Source organism: Rutilus rutilus, assembly GCF_951802725.1.
Source record: "Rutilus rutilus genome assembly, chromosome: 16".
In the NCBI taxonomy this organism is placed as follows: Eukaryota; Metazoa; Chordata; class Actinopteri; order Cypriniformes; family Leuciscidae; genus Rutilus; species Rutilus rutilus.
The window spans coordinates 23,815,894-23,830,960 of NC_140224.1; the positions used below are offsets into that span (position 1 = coordinate 23,815,894).

The window sequence follows — 15,067 nt, forward strand, 5'->3', positions numbered from 1 at the left end:
GTGTCAGACTTCTGAGGGCAGCCCCCTCCAGAGTGGAATGGTGTTCACCTCAGTACATGGTGCCCATTCCATCTCCCACCACCCTCGGTGCCTCGGGCGCAGCGGTTTCCAGCGAGCCTCTGACTCAGCGCCTCCACGACGCTGAGGAGGGTCGAAAGTCAGTCAATTCGGTTATTTCCTGCCAGTATATTTCAGGTCACCGAGTAACTGCTCTTATATCACCAGAGGCCAGCCTCGAGAGACCATACTTAACTCCAGAGCTCCGTCCACATGGTGTGATCTAAGACAATAGGATCCAGTTAATTGCACTGTTAGTTCAATACTTGAGTTCCTGCAAGATTGTTTTGATTCAGGGTTATCTCTTTCCACACTGAAAGTTTATGTTGCTGCCTACCATACCCCTCTGGGGAGGTTATCTATTGGAAGAGATCCTCTTGTTATACGTTTCCTTCGTGGCACCCTGAGGCTGAGGCCAGCGGTCCGTACCAGAGTTCCAGCTTGGGATCTGGCTCTAGTTCTAGAAGGTTTATCTGTCGCTCCCTTTGAGCCTCTCGATTCTGTCTCAGAGAAGTTTCTGACCCTCAAGACTGTCATCCTTCTAGCCATTTCCTCACTAAAAAGAGTAGGAGATCTTCAGGTCCTATCAGTATCTCCGTCATGCCTTGAGTTGGCACCTGGGATGGTCAAAGCATTCCTTTATCCTAAACCTGGATATGTACCTAAAGTTCCAACCAATGTACCACCGCCTATTGTTCTGCAAGCGTTCTGTCCTCCTCCTTTTAAAGATCAGGATCAGGATAAATTAAACCTCATTTGTCCAGTCAGAGCACTGGACACTTATGTCCACAGAGTTTCCCAGTGGAGGAAGTCTGATCAGCTGCTGGTTTGCTTTGGGCCCCCTTCCTGCATCCATACTGTTAGCAAATGGATAGTCAAGGCTATTTCATTTGCGTATGAGGTTATGGGCCAGCCTTCACCTTTGTCCACTAGAGCCCATTCTACTAGGGGTATGGCGGCCTCCAAGGCCCTTATTTCTGGGGTTTCCCTTCAAGAAGTTTGTGATGCAGCAGGCTGGTCTTCGCCACTCACGTTTGTCAGATTCTATGATTTAGACATGGATACCCCTGGGTCTAGGGTTCTCATGTCGTGACAGTTTTAACACATCAGGTTCTTGGCCGTATGGCGTTCGAGTATTCTCATTCCCAAAGCGTCATCGACGCAGCGTGAGTTCCCTCGAAAGGAAACGTCTCAGGTTACAACTGTAACCCTAGTTCCCTGAGTAGGGAACTAGACGGTGCGTCACTTTGCCATACTTCCTACATCACTGTGATCAACTTGCCTTGGGCTTATCGAAGCTAGCGGGTCACCCACCCGTGATGCTCATTCTCGCCATTGGACTAGTTGACACATGTGCTTCAGACGCAATCACGCAGGGGCGTTCCCAAAGCATCATCGACGCAGCGTCTCATTCCCTACTCAGGGAACTAGGGTTACAGTCGTAACCTGAGATATTTTTTCTTGAAGTCAGTTGAATGTTCAGGCCAAAGAAACAGAATTTGAAAAAAAATTAAATAACATTGAGTAAAACCTCCCTTTCCCTACTAACTACTCCTCAAGGTTATCCATTAATTCAAACTGTTAAAGCTGTATAAAGCTCTCTGGCATGGCTGTATTCCAGTCATGGTTCTCACAGCACTTTTTAACACAATTACACACAGCAGCAGCAGTGCACAGCAATTAAAACTCAACATTGATTTTTTTTTTTTTTTATAGAATAGTTATTTTTTTTCTGAAAAATATATTTGAACTAGAAAAAGCATGAAATAAAATAAAAATGTGCTTAGAAAATGAAAAAACACAATTTACTATGAACATTTACATATGAACATTTTCTGAGTAGACATCAATTTACAGAGAAAATATACACTCACCTGTTTAACTGCTCATTGATGCAAATATCTAATCAGCCAATCACATGGCAGCAACTCAATGCATTTAGGCATGCAGACATGGTCAAGAAGACGATCAGCTGAACTTCAAACTTCAAACCGAACATCAGAATGAAGAAGAAAGGTGATTTAAGTGACTTGAATGTAACAATGTTGTCAGTTCCAAATAGGCTGGTCTGAGTATTTCAGAAATTGTTGATCTACTGGGATTTTCATGGATACATGGATTTTCTCAGGTTTGATCCGAAAAAGAGAAAATATTCAGTGAGTGAAAATGCCTTGTTGATGCCAGAAGTCAGAGGAAAATGACTAGGCTGGTTCGAGCTGACAGAAAGGCAACAGTAATTCAAATAGACACTCATTACAACAGAGGTCTGCAGAAGAGCATCTGAACGCACATGTGACATATCGAACCTTGGAGCAGAAGGGCTACAACAGCAGACCATCACACCAGTGTCTCTCCTGTCAGCTAAGAACAGGAAACTGAGGGTACAATTTGCATGGGCTCACCTAAATTGGACAGTAGAAGATTGGAAAACGTTGCTTGATCTGATGAGTCTCGAGTTCTGCTGCGACACATAGGATCAGAATTTGGCGTAAACAACATCAACGCATGGATCCATCCTGCCTTGTGTCAGCAGTTCAGGCTGGGGGGTATTCTCTTGGCACACTTTCCACCAAATCTGCAGCAACCGCGTGATGCTATCATGTCAATATGGACCAAAATGAGGAATGTTTCCAGCACCTTGTTGAATCTATGCCATGACAAATTAAGGCAAAAGGGGGTTCAACCTGGTACTAGTAAGGTGTACCTAATAAAGTGCATGGCCGCTAAAGTGTATATAAAGTGCATATAAAGTGACTAATCTACGTTCCACTTACTACCCCTAATACATAATTTAGATTTGGTTGATACTTTAACATTATATAATTTAATTAAATATGTGGTTATAAAAAAAATATAGGCATTCAAATTGGCTCCTGGCTCCACAGGGGGTATGGGAGGGGGACATGGCCCACCCTGGAAACCCACCCTGAGAGTTCTGTGACCCACTTTAAATCCAAAACCAGGCAACAATCACACCAAAATACCATCCTATAATGCCTAAAACAATGTCGCTACATTTTTACAGTGAATTTATGGCAATCCAATTTGTACTGTAAATTTAAAAAGGTTTTTCAGCTCTACATTATTTGATGTATTTTTTAAAAACTTTCACTAATATCTAATATGAGATTGAGTGCTAGTGTGTGTGTGGTCCTGGTAAACCCTACGCTATGAACTGTACAAAAATGGCAATATCCGAAATCCTTGTCATTGTGGGAACATTTTTTGGTCCCCATGAGGAAAAAAAGCTTATAAATCATAGTTGATGTTTTTTGAAAATGTAAAAATGTATAAAGTTTTCTGTGATGGGTATAGGGGTAGGGTTAGTGTAAGAGCATATCATATACAGTTTTTACAGTATAAAAATCATAATGTCTATGGAATGTCCCCTTAAAACATGAAAACCCAACATGTGTGTGTGTTTGATGTGTCTGAACACAAAGTTCACTACTATCAAACTTACACATGTCAGACTCAAACAAAGTTTCTAAGACTAAACAGCTCCGGTCATTCCCTGAGGGAACCCAGCACTTACAAGCCAACTAGTGCCAAACCAGCTATAATTCATATAATGTGCATCCCTTACATGTCAATCTGATTCCACAAAGGGAAATTGTGCACAAGCAAATAGAATAGAGAAGGAAAATAGATGTTTACCAAGTAGTTTGCACTTATATTGCCAAAAAAGTAACAATAGTAACTTCACAATGAATATTGCCACAGGAAGACCGTTTTGTATGTAGCTTTTCTAGGACTTTTGGAGCTCAGTATAGATGGGAGGACCGCATTCACGTTCTGAAGAAATGAGGTTCGGAGGGGAGGAATGAACAAAACATTTGTTTGTTATCAGAGGACCTCTCTCCCAAGGTCTCCCTTGGCTCTGGCTGTAGAACTTCTGACCAACACGCCTCTTAGAAAGAGATCAGCCTCCCCGCGGCTTCAGCTTCACTAGAACAGACCACTACAACCAGAAAACAGCACGCACATAGACTACTTACCAAGACCAATCTCAGCGGTCCAGCCCAGCACTCACCTGAACATCGGAGGAGAACAGGAGCTGCTTCAGGACGCCACACTAGAGGCCTCAGTTCACAAACACTGTAAAAACCCTTCCACCTAAAAGAGAAGATGATAAAGAGGATGGTCTGGTGGATGATGCTCTGCTTTAGTCTCGGCTGGTCCATGCCACACGCAGAAGGCATGTTTGCTGGATCTCATTTCTGCTCAGTTATTGGTACAACTCGCTGTTTCTTCTGTCTGGGCAACAAGGTCCATGAGATGCCAAGAAATATACCGAAAAATACCACATTTGTGTGAGTATAAACAAACACGCACACAAATGCACGTTAAAATGCATGTATAGTAATAAACAACTAGATCTAGAATTTCAGGTATTAAATAGCTAAGGACACGAAATTCCACATTAAAAACATTTACATTTTATATTCATTTCAAATATTTTGATGCCACATAGTTGTTTTGGATGTTGAAGCTACAGTACCTATATGTGTTGTTATTGTTAACTAAAACTATAAAAATAAAGTTTCAAATAAAATGTTATAAATATCACATGACAAAACTGTAATGGTTAAATACAATTACTATAATCAATTTTTGTAATGAAAATTGATTATAGTGATTGTATTTAACCATTACAGTTTTGTCATGTGATATTTATAACATTTTATTTGAAACTTTATTTTTATAGTTTTAGTTTATTATGATTAAATGTTACTATAAAATATTTGTAAATTACAAAATAAAATATGCACATTTTTATGTATTGGATTAATTTTTTTGTCATTTAAACCCATTATAGTAACTTTTAATCAATTAAAAAATGTATTATACTGACTTGTGCGCTATAATAATGTCAAAAGCTTGACAGCCTTATAAAAAAAAATCGGAGAATCTCAATGACATTGTTATTGTAGAGCTTGTTGTTGTGGTTTTGAAGAGAATACATGTTTCTGTTGTGAGACCCAGAACATTTTTTTTTTGTAAACTCAAGGCTATCGTCCCTCAAAAGAATTCTCAAGAATGATATATGGGGGAGTGTGTTTTTTTATGTAAAATGTATCGCATGAATTCATTTGTTATTTAAGTCAACTCATTTCAGCCAGTCAAAGAGACAGAGAGGTAAACATGAAGATGAAACTATCTTTGGCTCCTCAAGCAGGTTAATCATGGGTTGTATTTCTGTTTTGAGCCGACTGTCAGTCAGTTTGGATAAGGCTGCCCAGCTGAATGTATCTCAAGATGCTCTGCTTAATCACACATTTCACACTAATGTCTGTCTGCACTTTGGATTCATTACTTACTTTTCCATTATGGAAAGAGCAACACGAGCTTGTCAGCTTGTGTTTCTCAGCGTGCCATTTGGCACTGCAGGGATGAACCGTTCTGTGCTTTCCAGATGTTTTCTCTCTTTATAACTGCAAAGATCAGGGCAAATGTGTCTGAAACATCATATTCTTATTCTTTGAGTTAACTTTTTTTTACTACAAGTTAAACAAAATGAAAAAAAAAAATTTTCATTTGATTTTATTTCACTTAAATGTTACATTTGTTTCCTGAATTTTTTTTTTTTTTTTTAGTTTTAGTTAACAATAATAACCCTGATTCTGTCATGTATGATTAAAGCTGCAGTGTGTATTTTCTGCACCACTAACAGCACTATGAAACATAAAAATAATGATCGCTTGCACCACTGGTCAGCCATACAGACAAACCCTCCCAAAGTTCAGTCAGGGACAAAATAAGTAAAAATAACAAGAATCAAACCAGTCAAATGATGTAACAAAGATATAGTGATTTTTCTAATCTTTAATTTCCATATCTCTTGTACCAACACCATTTGCTTTAAAAGGCACTCAGTGTGCTTTGTGTAATTGTGCTGTCTGCATTTCTGAGGGATTACAGGCATGAATATCCACAGGAAGAACACACAGACACTAATGGCAGTGCGCAAAAACAATTACACAAAAAGCTGGACAGTAAATAGATAATTTGCAGTTGTCTGTAAATAGGCTACTGGTAACTGTTCCTATTTCTCATAACATTTCACATCTTGAATGACCTAGTTTCTGCTATGACTCATTCTGTTCAAACTGACTTTCATGAGGATACAGCTCACATATATTTATAGTTCAGAAATACACTTGGAAAGAGTTTTTAAGAGCACACACACATTCTGATACTCTAAAAAGAATAATTGATTAATAATGATAAATTACCGAACAATAACCACCAATTCGCTGATACGTGAAAAAAGTTATGAACTGCCATGAGAGTGTGATTTCAGCCAGTCTGCCAGATTTCATATAGCGCACTCTCCATTCAAGTAAATACCAGCTATGATAGTATATGCCCATTACCCATAGAACATATAGCTGCCTAGACGTCTTTCCAAAATGGCTGCAGAGTCGATTGACTTATTAAATTAGATTGAAAATAAATGAGTGTCAATCTGGTGGATGCTAAACTAAACTAAACGGCCATATCTGATATAGCTCTGCCAACTTTTACATCTGATTGCTTATAAAACATTCACATCTGAATAGACTGTGATATTTATAACTGTAATACACTGATGGTAATGAATTATTGGATGGTGAATCACATCTCTTCTATTTAATTTTACGCAGGGAGATCAAACTGACTCAGATCAGCGTGTTTCACCGAGCAGCCCTGTCTGAACTACATGAGCTGAAGAGAATGTGAGTGTAAGAGTGAAGGATACAGATATGTTTACTACTAACACATGGAAGTGCTGATTCAGCAAGAATGCATGGAGATTAGAAAGCATTCAAACAATCAAAAACCAGAGAAATTGCTACTGAATGCCCACAACTCTTTTGGCTTAGTTTGGCAAAAGCGCATATAAACACATGATATTTAGTCTTGATTGAATGTTTAGACTTTAATATGGAACATGATGTTTAACAGTGACCCAGACACTGGAGATATGTATCACAGGAAAATACTGCAAAACCTAAGTGAGAGAAATTGACAAGTGTGATTCTTTATTGTCAATTTCATTTCTCAAATCATTTGTGAAGTGATTTGAATTCCCCCGATGCACTTCAATAGATGCAAATAGCGAACATTGTGCATGGCAATTAAGATTTTGTATCAATTTGATGTATTACAATAAGCTTTAGACATTCATATTAAAGGCTCATAATAATATCTGTCGCTATATGATTATTATTCTCCTCTTCAGAGTGGTGTCCGAGAATGGTGCTCTTGAGCAAATTGAAGCCTTTGCCTTCTCCAACCTGACAGAACTACAGGAAATGTATATTGCTGCACTGCGTGTGGAAATAACGTCCAATCACGTTTTTGTTGACACATTGGAATCAAATATTGCAGTAAATTTTATGAAACACATAGTAACCTTTCTATCCACCTATCTGACAGAACTATAACAAAATCCAAAAACCTTGTGATGCACAGAGATGCCTTCTGGAGACTTCCAAAGCTACGGTATCTGTGAGTTCTTTTCTGTCTTCATTACTCTTGGGTCTAGTAAATTCTGAATCATTGCGGTTTCAAGCTGTAGTTCAGCAATTTAAAGGGAGTATATTCCCACATTAGTTTTAGCCTAGAATTGAGTGATGTTTAGTGTCCTGAAAGACCTCAATAAAAGCAGAATCACGGGTCAATTTCCATATCAAATGTTTCTCACATGAAACATAGGCTACAGATGCAAAGACAAAATACAAATGCCACTCTGATGTATTACATTCATTACTTGTCTCCCTGTCTGTCTCTCTGTGTGTGTGTGTGTGCATGTGTGCGTATGTGTATTCCTCCAGGACAATATCAAACACAGGTCTTAAAATCCTGCCTGATTTTTCAAAAATCAACTCTGCTGCTCTTGAATTTCTATTGTAAGTCTCTACTCATCCTGTGTCACTGTCTTAATGTGTATTTATTAGAATAAATTATCTATATACTGTTCAAATCTGCTATATCAAATCTATGTTATAGTGATCTACAAGATAACATGCACATAGAGAGAATTCCCAGTAACGCTTTCCTCGGATTGACCAATGCCACCATAACTGAGCTGTAAGTGCAGTTATTCTTTATGTGAGGAATGAATGATGTGACGGGTTGTTGATTTATTGAATAATAATGTGCACTATACTTGCATTTAAATTGAATAGTTTGTCTTGGAATAAATGACAAACACAAGCTACTTTCAACTGCTGTTAAATGACCTGTTCAAACAATTTTTTCAAATATAATACACAAAATTACATTAAATTGACTAACAAAATGTTTACCATACATGAAAATGTAACAGAGTTATACTTTATATGAAGAGTTCAGATGCAAAAGTGGAAGTGGCATCTAGTGCCATCTGAAATTTTCTTCTAGAATGATCATTTTTATCAAGCTTGTATATTTAAATTCAGTAATTTCACTTAAATGGCAATGAAAATGACCTATTTTCATTGTAATTTAAAGGAGTCATAACCTAGTATTACATTGGATACCTACTGCTGTATTATAGTCTTTCAGGCCCTTCTAAAAAAGAAAAGTGGAAAAATAAATAAATAAACACAGAAAAAAATAAACACAGACCTACTTTTACCCTTATTTCTGAAGGCATTATTGTCTCGCGAGATCAATGCGATGTTTTGGCTGTCGTGGACGCTCTATATGGCTCTGCACGCCAGTTGAAAGGGTTGTTGGGACAGCGTCATTAAAAATGAATTTCATCCACTGGTCCCTGATAGTTTCGTCCGGTTTTGGGAGATAAAACACATTTACATGTTTTTTATGGCAATCAACCACAGAGCAAGTCCGGTGTGCACTCGGTTTCTCCATCTTTCTCGACTGAACTGACTAATATGAGGGGGAGAGGGGAAGGGCAGGCTTGCTTCCTGCTGCGGTGTCCATATATGGTATATCCTACTACCTCATGACGTCAAGAGGGAGCTGAAATCAAAATCTCGTATTTGAGTGCGCGTGCACGCGCGCTGGTTTATTTACCCTGAGGTAAACAAACGCTTCACTTTTAAATATCGGCTTCCCGGCCAGTGTATAATCGTTAGTCGATCATAACATACATTGATTCTCGTGGAAAAGTGAAAATTGCAGGTTATGACTCCTTTAAGTGAAATTACTGAACTTAAATGTACAAGCTTGATAAAAATGATCATTCTAGGAGAAAATTTCAGATGGCACTTAGAGGCTTTTGCATCTGAACTCTTCATATACTGTTTAAAAGTTTGTGGTCAGATTAAAATAATAATAATAATAATTTTATTCAGCAAGGATGTTAAATTGATCAAATGACAGTAAAGATGTATAATGCAAAAAAATATATATATATAACGTTATATATATATTTTAAAATAAATGCTGTTCTTTGGAACTTTCTATTAATCAAAGAATCCTAAAAAAAAGTATCATAGTTTCCATCAAGAAAATATTAAGCAGCAGAACTGTTTTCAACATTGATAATAATAAGGTAGTCATAGTTATTATCTAATAAGGTAGATAATAATTGGTCTTGAGCACCAAATCAGCATATTAGAATGATTTCTGAAGAATCATGTGACTGAAGACTGGATTAATGATGCTGAAAATTCAGCTTTGCATCACAGGAAGAAATTACTTTTTTAAAATAGATTAATAAAGAAAAAGTTACTTTTAAATAGTAATAATATTTCACAATATTACTGTTTTAGTGTATTTTTGATTCAATAAATGCAGCCTTGGAGAGAATAAGAGACTTCTTTAAAAACGCGCTAAACTTTTGGAAATCTTAATGTACTCTTTGTAGGAGATTAACAAAGAATGGGATTCGTGAGATAGACAGCTATGCATTCAATGGTACCAAAATTGAGAAACTGTGAGTTCAGTTATATTTTTTTTATACATTTATAAATTAGCATCTCACATAAAACCTCTAATCTTTCGTCTAATCCCTTTCTCTCTCTTTCTCACAGCTTTCTCATGGGAAACCAGCAGCTGAATCACATCCACAGTAACGCCTTTATAGGAGCTGAAGGCCCCATCGTTCTGTAAGCATGAACAACTCTGACTTTCAACAACAATACAACTCACCAGCTGGACAAACCATACACCCACTCTATGTCCTCAGGACAAGCTCTCACGGCAATTCCTGTTACACTCACACGAACCTGTTACCTGGTTTGTACACAATTAGTGTGTGCATATAGTTCAACAACAATCTACGCACATCAAATCCTGCATTAGACACTGAAATGGCTGCTGTCATTACAGGGACATCTCACGTACTGCCGTCCACACGCTACCAGAAAGCATGCTGAGGACCCTTAAGCTTCTGACAGCCATCTCGGTCTACTCTCTAAGGAGACTTCCAAGCCTTGAGCTGTTTACTGAGCTCACGCAAGCCAATCTGACATACCCCAGCCACTGCTGCGCCTTCAAAAACTTCAAAAAGCACAAGTCAGTTACAAAATTACATCACATCTGTTTAATCTCTTATGAGTTACTCATCCTCATATTGTTCCAGACCTATGTGGTTTCTTACATTTACAAAAGGAGTTATTAGACAGGATGTGTACGCTGCTCTTTTCCATACACTGTAAATAGATGGTCCCAAAAAGCGAAAAAGCTGCCAAAAATTACGAAAAAGCTCCATAAAGGTCTGTTCACAACCCGACGAATATTCCGTGCGATAAACACTTTAATTTGGATGAGCGGATGTGAGTCCGTTATGACTGACAGAGATATTCGTGTATCGTCAATGCGTCAGAATTGCTTTTCCATCGCATAGCAAATAAAGCTGGCCAACCAATAACATATGCACTTTTGGTCACATGTCCAGATTCACTGCTGTTATATAAAACTAGGATTTGGTATTTTGATTCCCTGGAATCGGCTCTTTAGTTTCTGTACTCTTGTATTTGATGTTGATGGATAAACAGTATGGCTAATACAAAAATCTGAACAGCTGTTTGAATTACTTTCTTTATGACAAGCATGTGCCAGAAACCAAAAGTTGCGCAGCACTCTGTGTATTGGGGTAATTTCTGCTTTTCTATAAGTGCCACCTACTGTCAGAAAGTGAATTTTCATTTTCATTCAGCCTGTCGGCTGTTTTTTTATGCATTGGTCTAAACAGGCAAATTATATGCGAAAATCAGACTGAATGTTCCAGTGCATTCCAGCGCACTCTCGTGGCAGTTATTTGAAATATTTTACATTTTGCCGAATTCGTGGATAATTCGTATGAATTCTTACAATTTCATTCTTACATTTCCGTACGATCTACGTAACCCACTGAGTTCGTTTTAGGGTTGGGGTTAGGGTTGGACCATAATGCCTTGGTTTTTTTTTTTCTTCTTCCTAAAAATTGTACAAATAACATTAATCTGAAACTGCCAACTCATAAAATAGTAAAAAATATATATAATAATGAGATCGGGTTGAACTTCCATGTTGGTGTGAACCGGGCTTAAAGTATAACAGTAGTCTGTTGGCCTTTTGCTCTATATTTCAAGTTGTTTAAAATCACATTTTCAAATTTGGCATGTCACAACAGGTTACAAGAAAAACAACAATAAGCGATGTTTAGGCCTTACTGATACCAAAATGCTGTAAAAGATATTTACTGAACACATTTAAATATACACAAACTGACTTTTCTTCACACAAAGCGCTCATATAGAAGCATACAGAAGACTTGGAATATTGTAAGACCAATATGTCTTATGGACTACTTTTATGATGCTTCTTGTCATTTTAAGAGCTGGTCACCATACACTTTCATTGTATGGAAAAGAGCAGCATGAACATTCTGCTAAACGTATCCTTTTCTGTTCCATGGTAGAAAAAAAGTCATACAGGTTTGAAACAACATGAGGGTAAGTAAATTGTGACAGAATTTTTCATTTTCTTCTTTTAACACTGAAAACCTACTGTACACTCAGATATTTTTTGGTGTTTCACACAGATCTGTAAAGAATCAAATGTGTAACGACCCCGGTGCCCTCAGCCTGGAGCCAGATTTTTTCAAAGACCACTGTAAGGATGTGATAGAAGTGACATGCTACCCTACACCAGATGCATTCAACCCTTGCGAAGACATCATGGGTTTTATGTTCCTACGTGTTCTGATCTGGTTCATCTGCGTACTGGCCATCGTGGGAAATTTAGTTGTTCTCCTGGTGCTCCTCACCAGTCACTACAAACTGACCGTTCCCAGGTTTCTAATGTGCCACTTGGCTTTCGCGGACCTTTGCATGGGAATTTACCTGTTGCTCATCGCCGGCGTGGATATTTACACGCAGTCCCACTACTACAACTATGGCATCGACTGGCAGATGGGAGCAGGGTGCCATGTGGCCGGCTTCTTCACGGTCTTCTCCAGCGAGCTGTCCGTCTATACCCTGACTGCCATTACCCTGGAGCGCTGGCACACCATCACTTATGCCATGGAGCTGGAACGCCAGCTGCGCCTGCGCCATGCCTGCGCAGTGATGGCAGCGGGGTGGCTTTTCGCCCTGCTGACTGCTCTGATGCCCATGTTGGGAGTGAGCAGCTACAGGAAGACCAGCATCTGCCTGCCCATGGATGTAGAAACAGGGCTTTCACAAGGATACGTGGTGCTGTTGCTCATACTCAACGTAGTTGCTTTTCTGGTTGTGTGTGTCTGTTATATGCGCATCTACCTGACCGTCCGCAACCCTGCCTTCGTTCCTGCCAACGCAGACATGCGTATAGCCAAGCGCATGGCCGTGCTCATCTTCACAGACTTCCTGTGTATGGCGCCCATCTCGTTTTTCGCCATCTCCGCTGCCTTAAAACTACCACTGATCACAGTTTCTCATGCTAAAGTCTTGCTGGTGCTTTTTTACCCCATAAATTCCTGCTCAAACCCATTTCTCTACGCCTTCTTCACTAAAACCTTCAAGAGGGATTTCTTCATTCTGACTAGCCGGTTCGGCTGCTTTAAAACGCGTGCGCACATTTACCGCACAGAGATCTCTTCGGGGCAAAACGGAGCCATGGTGCCTTCGCCAAAGACTAGTGATGGAACACTGTACTCCCTGGTGCACATCGCTCAAGTGCACTGACCACCAACTCAATCCACCATAACACAGGTGTGACCAGCTGAAACCATATGCTGTTTTGAGGCAAAAATGAGGATAAATAAGGAAAATGTGGAATCTGAATATAGAATTCTTGAAGGTTTCTATGGCATTAAATAGGGTGAAGGCGTCCCATAATGACATTATAGTGCTTGACCTCTCAGGTCAACTGATTCAGATGTCTGTAGAAGTAAACCATTCACAAGATGCTGCTTGATTTTCTTTTGACATATCCTGCACGCATTAGTGTTAAAAATTGAGATTAGGTGATATCTTTAGTATGAATAATGTAGATCTCTTAATTTTTCAACAAAATTCTGGCATCACATCATTTCACCCTCACAATGTTTCAAAATTGTATGACTTTTTCTTCTTTGAGATATGTGACCCTGTACCACAAAACCAGCCATAAGGGTCATTTTTATTAAATTGAGATTTATATATCATCTGAAAGCTGAATAAATAAGCTTTCCATATTAGGATAGGAAAATATTTGGCCGAGGTACAACTACTTGAAAATCTGGAATCCGAGGGTGCAAAAAAACGAAACATTGAGAAAATAGCCTTTAAATTTGTCCAAATGAAGTCCTCGACTGTGCTGCATTCACTCACAAAAATACATTTTTTTATATATTTACGGTAGGAAATTTACAAAATATCTTCATGGAACATTATCTTTATTTAATATCCTAATGATTTTTGGCATTAAAGAAAAATCGATAATTTTGACCCATATAATCTATTGTTTGCTATCGCCACAAATATACCTATGCGACTTATGATTGGTTTTGTGATCCAGGGTCACATATTTTGTCAAATGTTTTACTGGCCTTTCCATACAATGAAAGATAACAAAAGTAATTGAAACAGAATAACTTTTGTGATCCATGGAAGAAAGTAAGGCATACAAGATTGGAACAACGTTTAATTTTCACTTTTTGGGTGAACTATCCCATTAAGGATTTGTGCTCATACTGCTGACAGAGAAATATGCTAAAAATGAGACTGAGGAGATTTTGAGAACTGAGGAGTGAGTTTTTGAGATGAGGAGTGTGTTTTGTATATTTGTTCATTTTTTAAATAAGAACGGCCATCATATAAATGTAATTACACAAAATAAAAATAAAAACTCCAGGTCCATTCAAATAGTTTTCCTTTGTCTGTTGTATTATTTCATTTCTCATGCGTGTTGAAACTGAGAAGACATTTATAGCCCTTGCCATCATCCCCTCTTATCGAAAATATTCCAGTACTTTAGCACTGGAATGGTTTGTTCAAGGTCACAGTAACCTCACTGGCCACCCACAGTATGAGAGAGGATGTCTGAGAGTATGGGAGTTTTAAGTCGAACGGACTTACGGTACATTAATAAATCCTTCGCTGGACATCCACACTAAAGTAAAGCGCAGCAGGCTGCTTTACACAAACTGAGGCACATGACAAGTTAGGAGTGAGTTTCACTCCAAGTTCTTCCTCTGTTCTTATCTTTGCACCTGCAATAATGTTTAAGCTCTGATACAGAGAGCTGTGGTTCTGCTGGTGTTTTTTTTAGGCAGCAATGTTTGTGAGCGGTGGGAGTGTGTGGCAGTTACAGCAGCTGCTTTACATGGCACCCTGAACTCAAACCTCAAATGGGCCTAGGAAGTCCACAAAGAAGAGGAATCTGTTATGAAGATATGGCTCATGTATCAAGGCCAGGGGTTCAATGCCGCAAGTCAAGGGAACAGTGGACAGCGAGAGAGCCACACACGGAGAAGGCAGAGAGCAGATACTGCAACTTTTATAGCTTTAAAATCATTTGTAAAAATCTATTTTTAAGCATTACTTAAAAAAAAGCAATGCCTGTGCTGAATGTGCTCCATTCGATTCCACATTTCAATGACGACCACGTTTCTACATAAGACTTATGC

The 15,067-nt window shown here is 38.6% G+C and overlaps 1 protein-coding gene across 1 annotated transcript; it reads left to right on the top strand.

Moving 5' to 3' along the window:
* Positions 1 to 4,185: 4,185 nt before the first annotated feature.
* fshr (follicle stimulating hormone receptor) lies at positions 4,186 to 13,253 on the top strand (the record flags this gene model as incomplete). The annotated part of the gene is made up of 10 exons (XM_084434369.1): positions 4,186 to 4,370; positions 6,705 to 6,776; positions 7,283 to 7,357; positions 7,480 to 7,551; positions 7,878 to 7,952; positions 8,053 to 8,133; positions 9,860 to 9,928; positions 10,026 to 10,100; positions 10,324 to 10,509; positions 12,020 to 13,253. 10 exons carry the CDS (start codon positions 4,186 to 4,188, stop codon positions 13,140 to 13,142), a joined length of 2,013 nt encoding a protein of 670 aa, XP_084290495.1. The 3' UTR covers positions 13,143 to 13,253.
* Between the last annotated feature and the right edge of the window lie 1,814 nt (positions 13,254 to 15,067).